At 42.0% G+C, this 19,004-nt stretch overlaps 1 protein-coding gene across 1 annotated transcript in view; it reads left to right on the top strand.

Moving 5' to 3' along the window:
• The first annotated feature begins 509 nt into the window (after nucleotides 1–509).
• Nucleotides 510–19,004, top strand: part of GCLC (glutamate-cysteine ligase catalytic subunit) — a 42,026-nt gene continuing 23,531 nt past the window's right edge. Inside the window, exons 1-8 of the mRNA XM_056856908.1 lie at nucleotides 510–684; nucleotides 10,130–10,242; nucleotides 11,434–11,616; nucleotides 13,557–13,670; nucleotides 14,403–14,461; nucleotides 14,549–14,685; nucleotides 16,338–16,412; nucleotides 18,247–18,363. Of these exons, the coding sequence (XP_056712886.1) occupies nucleotides 535–684; nucleotides 10,130–10,242; nucleotides 11,434–11,616; nucleotides 13,557–13,670; nucleotides 14,403–14,461; nucleotides 14,549–14,685; nucleotides 16,338–16,412; nucleotides 18,247–18,363 (948 nt within the window). The 5' untranslated portion in view covers nucleotides 510–534. The remainder of the gene's footprint in view (nucleotides 685–10,129; nucleotides 10,243–11,433; nucleotides 11,617–13,556; nucleotides 13,671–14,402; nucleotides 14,462–14,548; nucleotides 14,686–16,337; nucleotides 16,413–18,246; nucleotides 18,364–19,004) is intronic.

The raw sequence follows: 19,004 nt of genomic DNA, 5'->3' as shown, positions 1-19,004 counted from the left end.
CCTAAAGGCGTTTAAAGGAAAAGCGGAACTGGAGAGAGGAGGGGGGGGGAGCGGGCTCGCACGCCAGAGAGAGGAAGGCGGCGGCGGAGAAAGTGCTGAGTCACCCTTTGACGCGTTGATGCCTCCCTCCGATCGCCCCCCTCCCTCCCCTTCTTCGCCGCGCACGAAACGCAGAGCGCGAGCCGGGGGTGGGGTGGGGAGGAGGAGGAGGAGAGGCGTTCCCGCGCGCATGCCCGCCCTCCTCCCTCGCGGTCACGTGCCGCGCTGCTGCCGGGACGGTCACCACCACGCACATATACATAGAGCCGCCGCTGCCCGCCGGCCTTCTTTGCCTCTGCCGCGCGGGATAAAGAAGGAGCCGCTTCCTCATCGGCGGAAGTAGACGCAGGGGGGGGGGGGAGAGAAAGAGAGAGAGAAGGCAGCCGTCTTTCCTCGTGCTTCTTCTGCCCGCCGGTGTATTCCTCCGCCTTTGCCCGAAGTAGTGCGGGAGCCTCTTCCCCCCCGCGGCGGCGGCGGCTTCTTCCTCCTCCCGCGATGGGGCTCCTGTCGCAGGGCTCCCCGCTGAGCTGGGAGGAGACGCAGAAGCACGCGGAGCACGTGCGCAAGCACGGCATCCTCCAGTTCTTGCACATCTACCGCGCCGTGCGGGAGAGGCACAAGGACGTGCTCAAGTGGGGGGACGAGGTGAGTGGCGCGCCGGGGACGGCGGGGGGGGGGGCGCGAGCCTTGCAAGGGAAGCGGCTCCCTGTGCACGTGTGCCTGTGTGTACATGCATAATAGATCTGTAGCAGTAGAAAAGGGCGAGAGTCCAGTAGCACCTTCAAGACCTAACAAAATTGCAGGTAATATTCAAACTACAGTCAGTGCATTGACCTGGGCTGAATAAGGACCTTGCATTCATGGCTCACGACCAATGCTGATTCCTCCACCCCCATCTCTCCCCTGGACATCACAGACTGTTCTGCAGACCACACCTCATCCCATCACACCTGCTGTTCACATTGACATACTGTTAACATTTACATACTCATGCTTGTCTGAATTCACTCTCCTCTACTTAAAGACAGGTGGATTCACAGTCTAGCTGTATCTGAAGAAGTGAGCTGTGGCTCACGAAAGCTCATACCCTGCCAGAAAATATTTTTGTGAGTCTTTAAGGTGCTACTGGACTCTTGCCCTTTTCTACTACTGCAGACAGACTAACACGGTTTACCCACTGTGAATAATAGATCTGTGCATGCCTGATTCGGAATAGTACGCATCTTTAGTGTAGGTTAAATAAACGTGAGTGTGATGGAATTAGGGGTTTCCTCACCCCCTGCCTGTGACTGAAATGGGGAAGCTTTCTCCTTGTTGCTGGACCCCTTTGCTCTGAGCTCCTTTTTCACACGGGGTGCATCGGTGGTGTACACATACCTATTATCTACAGCTCTGATTTGAATGTAAATGTTGGGTTTGGAGGTGTGGGGCACCATTATTTAATCAGCTGAAATTAACAGGAGTATTGGTGCCTGGGCATACACAGACCACCTGCCAAACTATATAATACAATACCTTTTTGAAATGTGTGTTCTGCAGCTGTCCTGGAAGGTAGGCTGTTGTAAATCCCCCATCTCATGAGCCGGCTTCTGGGTGCTGCAACATGAGGGAGGTGCATGCTGCTTCTTATGTGTGATCTTGGGCATGTTGCCTGTGAGTGAGTTCTATTGGTCTCAGTTGGATATATCATTACTAAATAATGACATTCGAATTGAGAGTTTTACCCTTTCTCTGTAACATGCATACCCTTCTATGCAGTCTGTGTGTGAAGTGGGCAGTCTTAAGTTCCTCAGTAGCCAAATTGAATTCTCTGTTTGAATTCATTTGTTTGAAGCCACCTTTCACAAGAGATGCTTAAATTTTACAGCGGTACTTTGCTTCAAAAACATGTTGGCTTGAAGTGTATCTAATCCTGCTTTCACTTCCTGTTGGGCATTAACAATTTTAGCATGTGAGGGTTCCCAGAGTAAAAAGTGTTTGTGGTGTCATTATGAAAGCATCTTCACTTTTTATTCATGTATAGATGAGTGGGAGATTATTTGAATGTACATTTTCCCTCTCACAGTGATATTTCAGTGACTACTCTGCTTTTTTTCCTTTATGGATCTGTGTATATCGGTGTAATAACAGGCACTAGTTAGTTAGGAGCAGTCTCCCTGAAGGCCTTAATACAAGCATGGAGCTACATGTGGAGCTGTTCCGTCACTGCTAGTGCTACAGTACTCTCTTGTTCCCAACAGTAGTTAAATTTATTTAAATAGCTATGTGCATTCACAAAATAAATTAATTTCATCACTGAAGGCAACTAACTACTTTTAAAAAGTAATTGTTGGCTGCTGTTTTTAGTTTGTCAAGCAATATCTAATTGATAAAAGTAATGCCAGATTTTCTCTGTCATGTATTGGGGCTGTTTAAAAATGTACATACTGTTGTATTAGAATACAAAGAAAAGTGTTTTGTATGTGTGGTAGGAGATATGGTGTTTTAACTTCAGCATACTACCATAGGTACAACAGGAAGAGGTTCCAGAAAGCCACAAGCATCCTGTGCTGAATTTCAGCCACCCATTCTCTTATGTTGATGTTGCTTCTGCAGTGCTTTTCATTTGCTTTGTGTATTGTGAGAGTCAGTGGGGATTGTGAGGATCGGAGGTTATTAAATCCGCTATCACTGACTTGAGTGACCCATCTCTCAATATCACAGAATTCTTCAGTACTCCGAGTTCACTGTCCTCCTTCTGTGGTGGTATATCATTCTGAAGAGGTAAAGGGTTTACTTTGAAATTAATTTGTGCATAGTACAAAATCTAATACAAGCATTATTTGTAGAAATCACCTCAAACCAGTAAGGTTAAGAAGGCTTAAAGGTGAACTTGCTGGGTGACCATGGGCCAGTCACACACACACAGCCTAACCTACTTCACAAGGTTGTTGTGAGGATACATTGGAGGAAAGGAGAAAGATATACACCACTGCATCACCACTGGGGAGAAAGGCAGGTTATAAATTATGGAAATAAATAACCTTGAGGTTCCATTCTGTATATAATCTTCTTGTGCCACTCACCATCCTTAAAATGTTACTGCAGTTACAAACATTGAATAGTACCAGTATCTGTGAAAGACTGAGGAAACATATGATGATCTGCCACTGCAAGCTTATTTTTGAAGCCTGTTCTGTGTGAAACACTTTTGAAGATATAAGTTGGGCTGACCTTGGAAGTGTGCGCAGCACTTTAAACAAATGTTTGATTTTGAAAATTTGCCATACAACTTGGTAACAGACATGCCTGAGATAATTGCACCACAATTATAAGAAGCTGCTTTCATAAGGCACCTCTTGACTTGTGTTGCCTGGGGCCATGGTACCTCACAGAAATTGAAAATGATTGCCCATAAAATGCTGTTGCATTGAATTAAATCCAAGCTTTGTTAAGTTAATTGCTTTAACACACACACACATGTTGCTGAGCTGCATGAATGAAAATGGGCTCTGACAACTAATTTTATTCTCAAGAAAGGAAAATGCACAGGAGCTATTTTTGTTTCCAGTGGCCCTTTCTAGCTTTACTTGCTGTAAAATAGAATTTGATAAGCATTTGCCAGGTTTTCTCAATCTTCAGTGAAGATGAAGGCTGACCGTGCCCTCCTAAACAGAGTTGTATGCATAAGGTGTTACAGTTTAGAACTGCGCTGTTGTCCTTCCAGAATCTTTGTACCTGGCCTTAACTTCAGTCAGTGAGTGGTAGCTTACAATTTAGTAAGCAAAGGCGGCCTTGTTCTTCTGCGACAGGCCTTTTCTACCAACTGAGGGGACTCACACAACCTCCTATAATTTTTCGGGAACTAAATTTGTTGTAAATTATAAACCGTCCCTTCAGTTACTAGGGGTTGTAAAGGTAATAAGCATATAGACTTTGGGCTTGTTGCCATGGGGTAAGCTTTGTGGTGAGCAAGTAGAATACGGAGGTCACTGAAACAGGAATTGTTCTGAAGCAACACAAGATTTATTTATTTACAGGTAGGGCTCAAAGAACAGATCTGCAGCACAGTCTCCAGATAGAGGAGAAGCCTGGCTGAGGTGCATTAATTTAAGCTAGTCAATGCTTCAGAGTGTGGTTTGCAATTTTCTTTACTGCTTTTAGGAGCAAACAGGCTTTTATTAACTAGCCATTAGGTTGGATCCTTTCACACACAGGATTCCACCCACACCAGCCTGCCCTTTCCCAAGAGTCAGACTAAATGGTGCAATGTCTCCTCGTTACCAGAGACGGGCTTAGCAATCGGGTACTCTGTTCTCTCCCAGGGACCTGAACTAACTCCTACTGTTCGTCCCTTCCAGCATGCCACACACACCCCCTTCTCAAAGGTGATTGGATGGATGCTGGAGCAGCACTCTTATGGGCTCCTCTGAGTGGCTGTTTTTCACTTCAGGGGCAGGACAGTCTGCTGTCCGTCACAGCTTCCTTCAGTGTCTCCAGATTCTAGAGCAGTGGTTCCCAACCTGGGGTACACATACCCCCAGGGGTACTAACCAGGACATTTAGGGGTCCGTGAAAAAAAAATTGAATGATGGTGGGAAAAGGCATTTGACACAACAGCAGCTATATTAATTACAAACGTTTTGGTAACATGAGGGGTACAATTTATGGAAATAGGCTGCCAAGTGAAAAAAGGTGGGCGACCACTGATTTAGTGGTTTATTTGAACAAGGTGGGGCGCAGTCACTTTGCATGATGAACTCTGTTTATGCCCTACCCTTTACTTCTAACATTCTTTTTGGTTTTAAAAACTCGCTTCAATTTTCATTTAAAATAGTTTTTCTATTTTTAAAATATTATGTTTTCAAAGCTGCTTCCCCTTCCCCAACATTTGTATATTGTAGTTCTTTAGTTCACATCTAAGATTACAGACTTTTTGTATACTTTGTTTTCTGTTAGAACCATTTGTTTGGTGTTAAAATAAACATTTTCTTAAAAGTTAGTAAAATAAACATTTTCTTAAAAGTTTAAAATAAACATTTTCTTAAAAGTTAGTTAAAAACATTCTCCTTTTTTGCATTTGACATATTACCATTTTCTTTTGTACCTTGAAAAATGAAGGTATGTTTTTCTTTGTATTATTTACCGTAGCTCCTCTCTTGACTCATTTTGAATTAAAATAGCTTTAAATTGTATATTTGTTAATTTCTTTAGAGCATGTCATGAACTTGTTTCTTTCTTTCTTTTACTTGTTTTAAATCTATTCTTTCTAGGAGTATGGTCTGAATTCCATTTAACTCTTTTAAAAAAAGTATTAATTCAGTTTTCTTAGTTGTAATTCTTGTCCTGAATACCGTTCTTGCATTCCTTCTATAGATTATAGGATGCTTTGCTTGGAGACTGTAAAAATTGAAAGTGTTTGTGTATAGGGGGTATCTTCCACTGTTTAGGTTGTTCGGCTCTCAGCCTTATTCATTGAACAAATTACTTCTTTTTTTGTGTTCTATTGGAAACACTTATTTCTTTTCTCTAGATGTCAGTAATATTAGATACCAAGACATCTTCACTATCTCTCTTCCCCTTTCTTACCTGTTTTCTTTTTCAACATTTTTCCAAAGCCATTATTAAAACATCCATGTAAAGTTTTATTTCTTTGTAAGCTAAAAACAAGTGATCAGTTACTGACTTTTGGCTTCCAGGATTTTAATTTAGCAGTCTTTTGTTGTATTTTACTTACAGAACATGCTTTCTGGGCGTATCTTTACTAACTGAACACTGAGGCTGTGTGATAAAATATGCTGCATTGTCCAATCTTTGGGCTCCCAGAAGGCAAAAATAAGGCTGTTATTTCCCACAGAGAACCTATTGTTCTGCTTGTGGGTATTTGTCAGCCTGCGGGAATCCTAATAAGTCCCTATTGACTAGAAGTTCTGTAGTACTGGTGTTTAGACTTTGACCAGCAAGTCTTATCCACAGTCTTTAATGCGCTGCGTCCCTCTGCGTGGTCTTGTCTATGGACAAGACATGCAGTGGGGCAACCATGAAGAGAAATGCATCATGGAACAGGAATCACCACTGTGAGATTTGTCTTTAGAAGACACCATGGTATAAAATGCCAGTAGATTAAAAATTAACACTAAGATTCTGGCAAGCAGTGCCAGAGAAATTGTGCTGTCAAGTATTTCCTAATTATTATTGTATAAATCACTGGTTCCCAACCAGGGGTCCGTGGACCCCCAGGGGTCCGCGAGAACTAAATTAAGGTCCGTGAAACAAAGTTATTAATTTATTATGGGTTTATATTTTCAATTAAAACTTCTCTATTATAAAAATATATATTCAAATATTATTCTAAGTTTAATGTTTAACTAATAGTTATGATTAAAGTTTATTTTCAAATTCTTGGAATTTTTATTTTGAACCTTGGGGTCCCTGCACCGAACAAAAAAGTCCTAGTGGTCCCTGGTCAAAAAAAGGTTGGGAACCATTGGTATAAATGATTGTTGAATGTAAAAGTCAAATGTTCACAGTTGTAGAGAGGGAAGTGAAATGCGGATGAAATCATTTTCTGATCCGTTTGTGCAAATTATGCTGCCATCGTTTCGAACACTGAAGAAGAGAAAGGTTTATTGTGTTCATCTGCTGTGATATACCAATGATTCTATCAGAAAGATTCATACATTAAGGGTTTTGGAAGAATATTGTTCTTGTGTTGATTCCCAGTGTGTGAAATTTGAAGTGTTCTGTTTATAACTTTACACCTCTTTTCCATGTGAGGAAGCAGGCCTGTTGAAAGCTTCAGATTCTGCTTTCCTGCCTATCACGTGAGAGAAATAGCACTTTCGAAAAGTTTGTATGTCACATGACTAGTTCATACTTTTTCTGTTCAGTTGAATGTAAAGAGTAGAACAAGTGCATAATCTTCTGTCAATATTAGAATTTACTGTGATCTTCCAGCAGGTGCATTTTTTTGCACTTGTTGGCTGATTGTGTTTTCTATAATGACTCACCAGTTTTGTGGTGTGTGACATTCACCTTTGTACCTTTGTATTTGCTTGGAACTTTCTCTGTTGTTTTGAAGTTCTTCTCTTTAAAAAAAAAAAAAAAAGCAATTGTGATGTCCTGGGCTGAACTCCTGCATGTATGCTTACAGCTTAGTCAGATGTACCTCGACTCAGAATGTCTCTGTGAAATCCAGCATAATTTAGTTGGAAGTAGGAGCCTTGACTGCCCTGCTGAGTCTGCCTCTCTCTTGAAGTTTAAAACACTTGAGAAGTTGTTGAGTTGGGGGATGGGACTTTTCACTTTCTCCCCTTGTCACTTACTGTATTTTCTGGCGTATAAGACTACTTTTTAACCCAGGAAAATCTTCTCAAAAGTCGGGGGTCGTCTTATACGCCGGGTGTCGTCTTATACGCCGGATGCTGAATTCCGAGCTGGACTGGAGAATCTCCCTGGGGAGCCGCCTCCGCTCTGTCCATGTCCCCGGGGGTTGAGCCGCCCCAGGAGGACCGGTGGCTGGCCCCAGGCCGCGGACTCGGGTTGGGCCACTCCAGGAGGTCTGGGGGCGGCCGCAGGGTTGGGGCGCAGTCCTGAGGGCCGACCCTAGGCCGTGGACTCGGGACAATCCCAAACTCTAAATTTTAACTGTAAAAATGGGGGGGTCGTCTTATACGCCCAGTCGTCTTGTACGCCGGAAAATACGGTATTTTACTGGTGGGAATTCCCCTTCTCTCCCTCCTGCTCTAGGTAAATAAAACATCTTATTCTCGTAGTCCAACTGAGATGCATTCCAGCTTGCTGTAGTGCAATGAGTCTAATTAGAGCATAGCTTTCTGTATTCATTCCACCCACTCCCATACTGAGGGATGTTATCTCTCCCCCCACCTCACCCCACCAATATCTAGCAAAGATGAGAAGCTGCTTGCTGTGATTGTATTGTGAAGCTCTCCTGGAAGATCCACAGCAAACTTTTAATAGAAAAAAACCCTCTGGAAACCAATGGAAATACTATATTAAATCTGACTTTTTTCTTCTTCTCTACCTTCTAATATGGCTGTGCCCTGGGGCTTTGCTACCACATGTGAATAAAAGTGATATTGCACTGATTGCAGTACCATCAGTTAACTGAAGTTTTCTTATCTATTTTAGTAGTGTTTAAAGGTATGAAATGTGAGAAGTTATGTAAGTTGGGCGGTGGGGACCCTAAGTGTTCTGTTATGTATTATTGCCTCAGATAGGATATTTTCTTTTTTTCCCTTTTTTAATTGCAAAATTTAGGGATACAGAAAAAAGAGGAGGGATAGGGGAAATGGCAGAATAAAAAATATTGTATCTTCTGAGCCTTAACAAGACTATAATTAAAAAAAAGAAAAATAACGAATTTATCAAAGTTTCAGTTTATATGCTATGACTTAAAACACCTTATAAATCTTACTAGTAACATAAATCTTACTAGTAACTTAAACATACGATATTCTTAACATTTCGGTTAGTTAACTGCCTTGTAAAATTTTAACATAATTATGAAATATTTAAATAGCAATTGTTATAAGTAGCCGTTCAAAATTCAATTCATATTTTTTTAAATCTTAAGACACCCTAGAACTCTTTCTAGTTACCTAAGGTGGCTTAAAAATAACATGCTCTTAAAACTTCAGTATCTATTCTCACTACAGAAATTCTCTACTTTCTAGAAATATTTATGTGTTGTTTGAATAATAATCATAAAAAGGATATTTTCAAGGATAGTATACCCGTTTTTCTCCTTCCAGTTCTTAAACTTTTATATAGTGTGTTAAAACTGTGGTTCAAAGAACATATATATGCTGAACTGACTGGAACTTAGTTTTGGATAAGCACCATTAGGGCTGTGCTCTTAGTAAATTGCTTCTCACATGTATAGGTTCTGTATATGAAACCAAACTTGTAACACCGTTTTATTTAAAATGGCACAAAAATGTGTCTCTGAACAGTAAAATTCCTTAGTAAAGTCTTTTGTGGGTAGATAGGTTTGTGGTATTGCGCTGCGTTCTGATGCGCTTTGAAAAGTGTTCTTTGTGTTCTAATCTATCACATTTTTTTTAGCTGTGTACAAATGGCTATAATCTCTGGGTTTAGCTCTACATAATAAATCTAAACCCGGCTTCCTGGTTGTGGTATGTATTGCACATCCTTCAGTTATGTCAGGTCATGTGATGCAGATTAGCATGCACTGCTCCGCTGCAAGTTGCGGGATAAAGGTCAAGAGGAATATCTACTGTTAAGCTTGTATATGCGAGCCACAGCTCTGAGCCCATGTACAACCCAGCGTAACGTCATAATGCTTTGAAGTCGTATATCAATAAAGCTTTCCTGTTGTAAGAGGAACTAGAATGTGCCTTTTGTCAGGAGAGAGCAGCAGCTACCTTGGTCACTGAAAGGCTATTGTGCCTCCAAAGGAGCTCTTCTAGGGCTCTCTCCTCCTGCATGCCTTGTGTGTTTTGAGCGCCACTGTAATCTTTAAAAGAATAACCTTTGTGCCAGTTGAATACTCACGAATGGGGCCGTGGAACAAAGTTCATTAGTTGCTATGGGAGGGTTTTCATCTGTGATCAAAACACCCTGAGGGTGCTCAAGAACACAGTGGCAGCCACTGAGTACTGGTACTTGCGGCTTATGAATCTACGAAGAGGCCTGCTGGATCAAACCAGTGGTCCATCTAGTCCAGCAACCTGTCTCACTCAATGGCCAACCTGTGGAGGTCCAACAGCATGGCACAGAGGTCAAGGCCTTCCCTATTGTTGCCTCCTGGCACTGGTATTTAGAGGTTCACTACCTCTGAATGTGGAGGTTCTCTTTACTCACCATAGCTAGTAGTCACTGATAGACCTGTCCTCTTATTTATACTGTGGACATCAATAAACATCTGCCTTGTAATATTTGTGAAAATGTGAAGTTAGACATAATATGCGAACCTACTGTACACTTTGCCATGCAACCAGCTGTACTTGCAAGGAGCGATTATTCATATGATGTTCGAATAACTAATCAGTGTCTCTGCTCTGACATTTTCCAGTGTAAGGCACTGCATATTATGTGTGATGTGTATTTTATTTGTGTTGCACATCAGGTGGAATACATGTTGGTAGCTTTTGACCATGAGAAGAAGAGAGCTCAGTTGTCTTTAATTGGAGAAGAAGTTCTTCATACTTTGCAAGAAAAGGGTGAAAGAGTAAATCCTAAGTAAGTAGCAACTGTTGCTAATGTTGCGCACTAATTTCCCAGAAAATTGTCTGTCATATTAACTTGCATATATTTGAAGAGAGAAAATTTTTTTGCAAGTGCAAGAACATCTTTTTTTACGTGTGAAAGATCATTGTTGTTGACATACCAGATGTTCAGTTAATTCTTTCACATTAACAAAACATTGCAGTTACATTTTTGCACTTGTTAGGCTTTTAGGTGTGCTTTCCAAAATAATTATAAACATTGGTAATTGTCCCCCATACTTTTTAGCATGTACATGAAACCTATGGGAGAGGTCATCCAGAAGTTTGGGCTGGGTTGTCAGCAATATGTGGATGATACTCAGCCCTATCTTCCAGATGCAGGCAAAATATGGCTCATGGGCTATTTTCCAAACCCTTGGCACAAAGACTGATTACCAATGTTAGCAATGTATGAATGTATCTTTATCCCAGAAGTTCCCCTTTCATTTGACAGCATTGTAATGTTGATGTCACTGGGTTGGATCCCATGTAAATTCATTGCATGGAGGGAGGGGCTGTGGTTCAGTGGTAGAGCATCTGCTTGGCATGCAGAAGGTCCCAGGGTCAATCCCCGGCATTTCCACTTAAAGAGACCAGGCAAGTACGTGATGTGAAAGATCTCTGCCTGAGAACCCTGGAGAGTCGCTGCCTGTTGTGTAGACAATACTGACTTTGATGGACCAAGGGTCTGATTCAGTATAAGTTAGCTTCATGTGTTCATGACTTCACTGCCTTTTGCCTCCCACTGTAGCCTGAATTGCCCCCGCCCCCACCCATCCTGCTTATGGGGCAACATGTAGGAGTTTCTTATAGGGGGGAGACTGCTCTAGGTGTGTGTGTGTGTGGGGGGTGTAAATAAGCAAAAATACCCCCTGATGCACATGGATCTTTCCCATAGGAAATCCATTTAGTAGTAGTAATTACAAAATAGTAGGATCACCTGTAAAGCAAAGGAAGACATAGCCATTCTGGGCAAATAACTACAGTTGATGAGCATCTGATAAATAGCATGATAGAAGTGGAACTTCTTCAGCCTGTCTGATGTTTTCCAGCTCTGTTGCATGATTCCTATTTACATTCATCCACTTACTAATTCATTTACTGTTGTGTAGTACTTCTGCTGTTGTGTAAAAGATCTTAAATGTATCATTTTTCCCCCTTGAAGCCATCCAACTCTGTGGAGGCCAGAATATGGAAGCTATATGATTGAAGGGACGCCTGGACAGCCTTATGGAGGAACAATGTCTGAATTTAACACTGTGCAAGACAACATGAGGAAACGGCGCCTGGAAGCTGCTTCTGTTCTGAAACAAAATGAAGCTCTCTGCACTGTCACGTCATTTCCAAGGTTTGCTTATGGGTTTCTAGTAAGGCTTGGAAAATCTTTGTATTCAAGATGGCTGTGGATTAAGTGAGAGTAGTATAACAGCTGTGTGCAAGGGGTTTTTTTTACTCCTAAAGGAGACAGGAATATTTTAATTTATGGTGTTATATGTTTCGTAATGTTTACAGCGTATGCTTCTTGTTGATCAGATGTTATTGGGCCAACATGCAGTCTGATTACTTTGTACAGATGTAAGGGCAAGTTCTACTGCTACAAATGATACTGTGTTTAGTGCAGTGTCAAGGAGTCCGTTCACAGTCACACAGGAGCTTTGCATATAGTTGAGAGCGTACCCTCGATCTCTGTGTTTTGACTAAAACCTTGGGTTGGATCCTGCAATCAGTCAATGGAAGATGGCTGCTAGTTATGGATCTTTCCTGCAGTCCCCTCTGCCCAGCAGTCATTTTTAGCTCTGGAAAAGCTTATTCCCAGGGTTGCATGTTCCATATGATCTAACAGCCATGTGGGGTGGGAAGCTGCATTTGGAATCAGGAAGTTCCTTCTGCCTCTTACATCAGTGGAACTGCACTGACAGAAGAAAGGCAGAGGTCATTTTCCCCCTTCCTACGGCAACCTCTTAACACAGATGGCTGTTGGACTATACAAGTCTCATGACATTGTGGTGAAACTGGGGTCAGAAAGGACTTTTGTGGGGGGGTGGAACGCAGAAAAGATGTTATTTTGAATTGGTGCAGAATGCTGTAGCTAGGATGTTGACCGGCGTGTGTTATAGGGGCCGTATTACTCCTGTCGTGGCCCATATATGCTGGTTCCCAATCTGTTTCTGGGCACAATTCAAGGTGCTGCTGTTGCCCTTTAAAGCCCTGCATGGCTTGGGGTACAGCATACCACCTACTCCCTTACTAACCTACCTGGCCACTACAGTCATCATCTGAGGCCCTACTTTGTGTGCCCCTGCCTTCTGAGCCAGAGGGCAGTCCAGGAGAGGGCCTTCTTGGACATGGCATCAAAACTCTGCAACTCTTTCTCCAGAGACTTTTCTGTGTCCTTCTGTTGCTGTCTTTGCCAGCAGGTGAGGACTATTTTTGTTCCATCTGGTATTCCTGTCCTGTGTTTTAATTGTTGTTTTCATTAAAACCAAGCTAAAATACACATACAAAAACATGTGTATGTTTTTGTATGTGTATTTTATCGTGGTTTTGTTTTAATGGATGTGTTTGTTTTTAGTATTTTAAAGACTTCTGTATTAAGTTTTTGATTTCTTAGTCACCTTTGTGGCCCTCATGAGGGCAAAAATGTAGGGTGTAATGTTTGTAAAAAAATAAGATCATGATCCTTTTGTTCATGGATTGTGGGATGCCACCCCCTTGGTTTCAGTTTAGAGAACATGTTTCCATGTGGAAGTGTTGCCAGTTGATACTGGTATGAAGCAGCTCCTTACAAGTTTAGAGCTGAAGCGGCTAAATGCCTGTAGTATAAATGGCGTCTGGTAAAACACCTTAAAATCAAAATGGCTTTTATCTTTTGTTTTGATTGGTCATTGTTTGAAAAGTAACTTAAACGTCAGCCTGTTCCCTTAAGATACACATTTAATCTCAAACTGCAACAGGATCAGCTTCAAATTTATTTTTTACTGAATCAGAAGGGCAGGGTTGTGGGAACCAAGAGTTGCTTATCCAGGTCCTTAAGCTAATTTTGGAACTTAGCCACTTTGGTTGTCCTGATTGGGCAAAAAGGCAGAGTACGGAGTTTAGACATAAATAAACTTGAGCATTGTGCAAAGTAGCTGTAACCATTTCTCTTGTTCCTTATTAGCTTCCATTTTTTTATTTCACCGTTTCTAACAATTTTAAGTTTAACTAAAATAAGATTTTATTCCAGCTACCATCTCAGTTGATAAATGAAGGTATTTAAAAATAACACAATGTAATTGAAACCTATAGATTAGGATGTCCAGGATTTACGATACCGGAGACCCACCCAACACCTGTTGAGTCAGGAGCATCTAAGTCTCTCTTCTTCCCAGACGAAGCCATTAACAAACATCCCAGATTTAGGTACGTTGTTTTGAAATGAGAAATGGCTTTTGTTCATCTGCACATCAAATGGATTATAAAACTCATCCCAGAAACTTATGCTTTTGAAATTAGGTGCATACATGATGCACACTTCTACTTGTAAGCTCCATCAGCTTTAAATTCGTGATCTTCTCTGCTTGAAATTTTTCTCAGTACTAGATGTAGAAATCTAGAGCTTGGTAGCATGTTCTCAAGAACACCCTTTTTCTGTGCCTGGTAAAGAATGACCAAGGACCTGAGACCCATGCTGTCTGCTGGCTCTCCCCATGATTTCCCATTTTCAAATTGTGTGAAGACGCATTTGATTTTTGTAATCGGTAAATTCTGTCCAATTGAGTCATGTTTGGTGTGACCATCCCATTTATAAGAATAAGCAGGAGCATTTTGGGAACCACAGTGAATTATCACTCCCACCCCACCACCATCTCTTTTCCCATCTTTTCCTGACATCTTCCTACTCATTAGGATTCTAGTCAGTGTGCAGGTTTAAGTGAGCATCTTGATTATATTAAAATTTTATAGGCACTTGGCAGTGCTTATATCAATATCATTTTGATGCTTTGGATAAATTCCTTGAATGAAGAAGCAATGCAAATGTGGAGTAGGGAGGTGGGTACATTGGGATTTCTTAAAACATTTTATTTTAAGCATTAAGCACTTGATGTTTTCTGTTTTGAGAGAGTGTTTCAGAAGGATTCTGTTTTTTTTCAGTACCTTAACAAGAAATATTCGGCACAGAAGAGGAGAAAAAGTAGTGATAAATGTACCAAGTGAGTGAACAAACAGTTTGCTGTCAAAGTGTAAGGAAATACAATTTGCAACAGCCTGTTAACTTCTTGTTAACTTTTTGCCTTTAGTATTTAAGGACAAGAATACGCTGTCGCCGTTCATAGAAACATTCCCTAATGATGATGGTGAAGCAGCAAGAGCAGCCAAGCCTGACCATGTATACATGGATGCTATGGGGTTTGGAATGGGCAATTGCTGCCTTCAGGTAAATTAACTGAAATAAATATTCTTATTACCTTTTTTTGGTTCTGTGTTTGTGAATCATTTAAACTTCATTTTCAGCAACCATATATATCGTTGTAGTATCCTCTGATGGGCTTTTTAAAGTTCTTTCTCTTGCTCCTGCCTTATTTTAAAACGGATAAATTACGGCAGTATTATAACATAAATGTAGCCACGTTATGCTAAAAATAAGTTATGCTAAAAATGAGCTGTGGCTCAGTGGTAGAGCATCTGCTTGGCGTACAGAAGGTCCCAGGTTCAATCCCTGGCATCTCCACTTAAAGGGACTAGGAAAGCAGGTGATGTGAAAGACCTTTGCCTTAGACCCTGGGGAGCCGCAGCCGGTCTGAGAAAACAATTCTGACTTTGATGGACCAAGGGTCTGATTCAGTATAAGGCAGCTTCATGTGTTTACTACGCCAAGAAGAATTTCAGATATCCTTGAATAAAAACGCAATTTATTATAGATCCTAAAATCATGCAAAGATGTGTTATAATTTAGGTTTGTCTTCTGTTCTCTCATCATCCCCCAAATCTTAAATACTTTTATATTTTGTATATTGAATGTGTGCATACTGGCTTGTGTTCCCTTGGTTTTTTTTATGCTAAAGCTGGCCCTCATCCTTTCATTTCCAGAGTGGCTCAGTTCAAATATCACACACCGAATCTTAGTTAAGGAAGCCTGGTTTGGCATGATGTCAGAGTTGACAGACCATAGTTACAACCATTCCTCCACCTCTGAAGATCTTTGCACGTTAGGGAAAAGGTGTGCTGAGCGCACAAGTAGTTCTAAACCATGATTTTGCCTGTATACTTGGAAGCTCAAATAATGGTTAGTGCAAACCATGATTAGGGTGATGTACGAATTGTGTGATTCTGAGGGAATACGTCAGGGCCTTGGGAGGGGAAAGAGGAGGGTCTGCAGAGTCTGCATGTCTTCACTTTTGGAGGAGCCTGTTTGGTGACAGGCTAGGATGGGCTGGAGGGTATGTGGTGAGAGATGGTGTGAAAAAGCCGGAAGGCTGTGCTTCCTTAGCTATGTTTGCATCCTGGTGACTAGTACCACTGAGGTTAATCTGAGCAAATGAACTGGTTGGGAGCTACGTCTGGGGGTAAAAAAGGTAAAGGTAGTCCCCCGTGCAAGCACTGGGGTCAATACTGACCCATGGGGTGATGTCACATCCCGATGTTTACTAGGCAGACTCTGTTTATGGGGTGGTTTGCCATTGCTTTACCTAGTCGTCTGCACAATACTCCTGACAAGCTGGGTACTCATTTTACCAAACTCGGGTGGAAGGCTGAATCAACCTTGAGTCGGCTACCTGAAACCAGCTTCTGTCGAGATCGAACTCAGGTTGTGAGCAGAGCTTGGACTGCAGTACTGCAGCTTACCACTCGCCACGGGACACTTATAAGTCTGGGGGAGGAGATGTTTAATTCCCCTTAGGAAATAGTCTCCCAATGTGCCTCTTGCTTTATTCCTCCCCAACAGCATGGCAGTCAGGGTTGTGTTACTGTTTTTATGGTTGGGTAATGGTTCCAGTGAACTTAGCTTCTGCAAAGTCAGTCCTTGGCAGGGTATTCTCTAACAACGTAGTGTTTGCTGCCTCGATGATGTTAATACTTCTTTTACAGGTAACATTCCAGGCTTGCAGCATTTCTGAAGCAAGATACCTCTACGATCAGCTAGCTACCATCTGTCCCATTGTGGTGAGTAATATAATTGTATTCCAGCGTACCTTTCCTTGTACACACACCTGTGTGTACTGAAGGCACCAGCATAGTCGATAACAAAGTGCTGTGTGGGAAGTACCATATAAAGATAGAAAGTTAAGATTACCTTGGGCCTAAAACAAGCATAGCAAATTTAAATGTTTGCTTTCCAAAATTTAAGCAAATACTTGGTGTTATGAATATAGAAATGAATTTTTCTTTAAAAAATAATAATACTAGGAGTAGTGTAAGTGAAAGCATTTCCTTCCTGACATGAATTTGCCTAAAAATCATGTACATAAAATATTGTTCAGTTTCTGGCAATATTTTTCTCTTTGCTGGGGCACATCCAGGCTTCATAAAGAGTGGGAGAGCACGTGTCAGTTTAGGCATAAGGTAAGTGAAGTAGGGAGAATTAAAGGAAGTCTAAAATGCAGATTGGTGTCTCAGGAAAAAAGTGCCTCTGATAATGAGCACTAGTACATCTTTACAACCATATAGTGAGGCCCTTATTAGCTACACTTTAAGAGTGTTTGAGAGAAGTGCTTGTTCGTGGTGTACAAGTTTAGAGAGGGAACTGATTCTATACAGCCACAACTGTGAAGGGCCCTGGTCCAAATTCTCATCAGTCTTGCCCTTTGCTAGGAAGGAATTTTGTACCGGAGACAGCAAAAAACTTCCTTATTGGTTAATAACTTCTAGGTAAAGACCAGATAAACAGGGCCTGGAAGGGCCTGGAAATACTTTTGGAGCTGTTCATAAAAATAGAAAGAGGCCAGTGTTACTCACATCCTGAGCATCTGTTACTCAGCTGAAAACCACTGGCTGTTATCTATGCATGTATAGTGCCCCCCCATCAAATACTGAAGTACTTTGCGTTGGAATGTAGGGTTAAAAAGTAGTTTGATACTTCAAGTAACTAGGATGGCTCTGTTAGACCTGTATCTCCCTAGTTCCACTCAGCAAATCAGAGAGCCTAGGTTAACGAGTCGGTCAGTGCAATTTCTGGCTAATGCTCTGAGATGTTCAGGAACAGGGATTGGGGTAGGCAGCCCCCAGCACACTAGACTATTTTGCCTGACCCCTCCGTTCCGGATTCTCTGCCCAAGCAGGGCACTGGCAGCGCTGTTGGGGCCAGCAGTGCGTGAGAAGGCAATAGGTGTAGTGTATAGTTGTTCTCACCTTCCCAGCCTGCACAGCTGCCAGTGGGAGTCCAAGTCAAATCCCTGAGGTGCTTGCTGCACCACTGGGACTTGGCTTTCACTGAGTGCGCCTAAACAAATAAAACCCTTGCCCTGCCCCCTGGCATCTTCACAGGTAGATGTATTTTTTCGGCACTTGGGTCAAAATGTTTGTCAACAGCTGCATTAAACAACTGGGCTGCAGTAGGTCTGAGTGTTTCTAGAACACTGAGAGGACTCCATTTTCATATGAGCTCAGTAGGCACAAGAAGAGTGGGTGTCTCCTGTGCTCTTAAGCGAAGAAGAGTTGGTTTTTATATGCCGACTTTCTCTCCCACTTCAGGAAGAATCAAACCGGCTTACAATCACCTTCCCCTCCCCACAACAGACACCCTGTGAGGTAGGTGAGGCTGAGAGAGCTGTGACTATCCCAAGGCCACCCAGCTGGCTTCATGTGTAGGAGTGAGCCTTTCAGGGAGGGCATATCACAGGATCCCAGTTTGCGAAATGCCAGTCCTAGTAGGAAAATGTTTGGTGGTGCTGATGGTGTACAAACTTCATTGCAGTCTTTTTTTCTTCACCCAGCTTTGGGTTTACGTAATGGTGTGGTGAAAACTTCCCGTTTCATTTCCTACGTTGGTCTGTTTCAGATGGCTTTAAGTGCTGCTGCTCCATTCTACAGAGGCTATGTGACTGATATTGATTGCCGTTGGGGAGTAATATCTGCATCGGTAGATGATAGGACGCAAGAGGAGAGGGGATTAGAGGTATGTGTACTCTAACTTCTGGTGCCAAAATAAGTCTGTATAGCAGTCAGTGGCACAGCCATCCTTAGTTATAAAGTTTACACATTAAGAATCCACTTAGTTGGCAAAACTTCTCCGTGCTTTGTCAAAATTAAAGCAGAGATTGTTTGACTTACTTTAACATAGCAGTTGTGACAATTTGCTCATCTCACATTCACGAAGAAAGCTCAGTAACCACTTTTTTGTGTCTTTTGTGCCAAAGAATCTCAGAACAGAGCTGAGAAAATCGAATGTATAACTTGGTTTGCCTAACTTGGTTTTGAAAAACTTTGCAGTGCTCGGCAAGGAATTTGAATGAATTAAGAGGAATGGAGGATAGAAAAGCAATGAAGGTTAGGGTTAACTGACTTGTAAGATGAGCCTCGCGGCGCAGAGTGGTAAGCTGCAGTACTGCAGTCCATGCTGTGCTCACAACCTGAGTTCAATCCCAGCAGAAGTCGGTTTCAGATATCTGGCTCAAGATTGACTCAGCCTTCTGTCCTTCCGAGGTCGGTAAAATGAGTACCCAGCTGGCTGGGGGTAAAGTGTAGACGACTGGGGAAGGCAATGGCAAACCACCCCATAAGCAAAGTCTGCCTAGTAAACGTCGGGATGTGACATCA

Source organism: Euleptes europaea, chromosome 10, assembly GCF_029931775.1.
Source record: "Euleptes europaea isolate rEulEur1 chromosome 10, rEulEur1.hap1, whole genome shotgun sequence".
Lineage (NCBI taxonomy): Eukaryota > Metazoa > Chordata > Lepidosauria > Squamata > Sphaerodactylidae > Euleptes > Euleptes europaea.
Note: the sequence above shows the minus strand (reverse complement) of the source record. Positions and strands in the feature narration are given on the sequence as shown.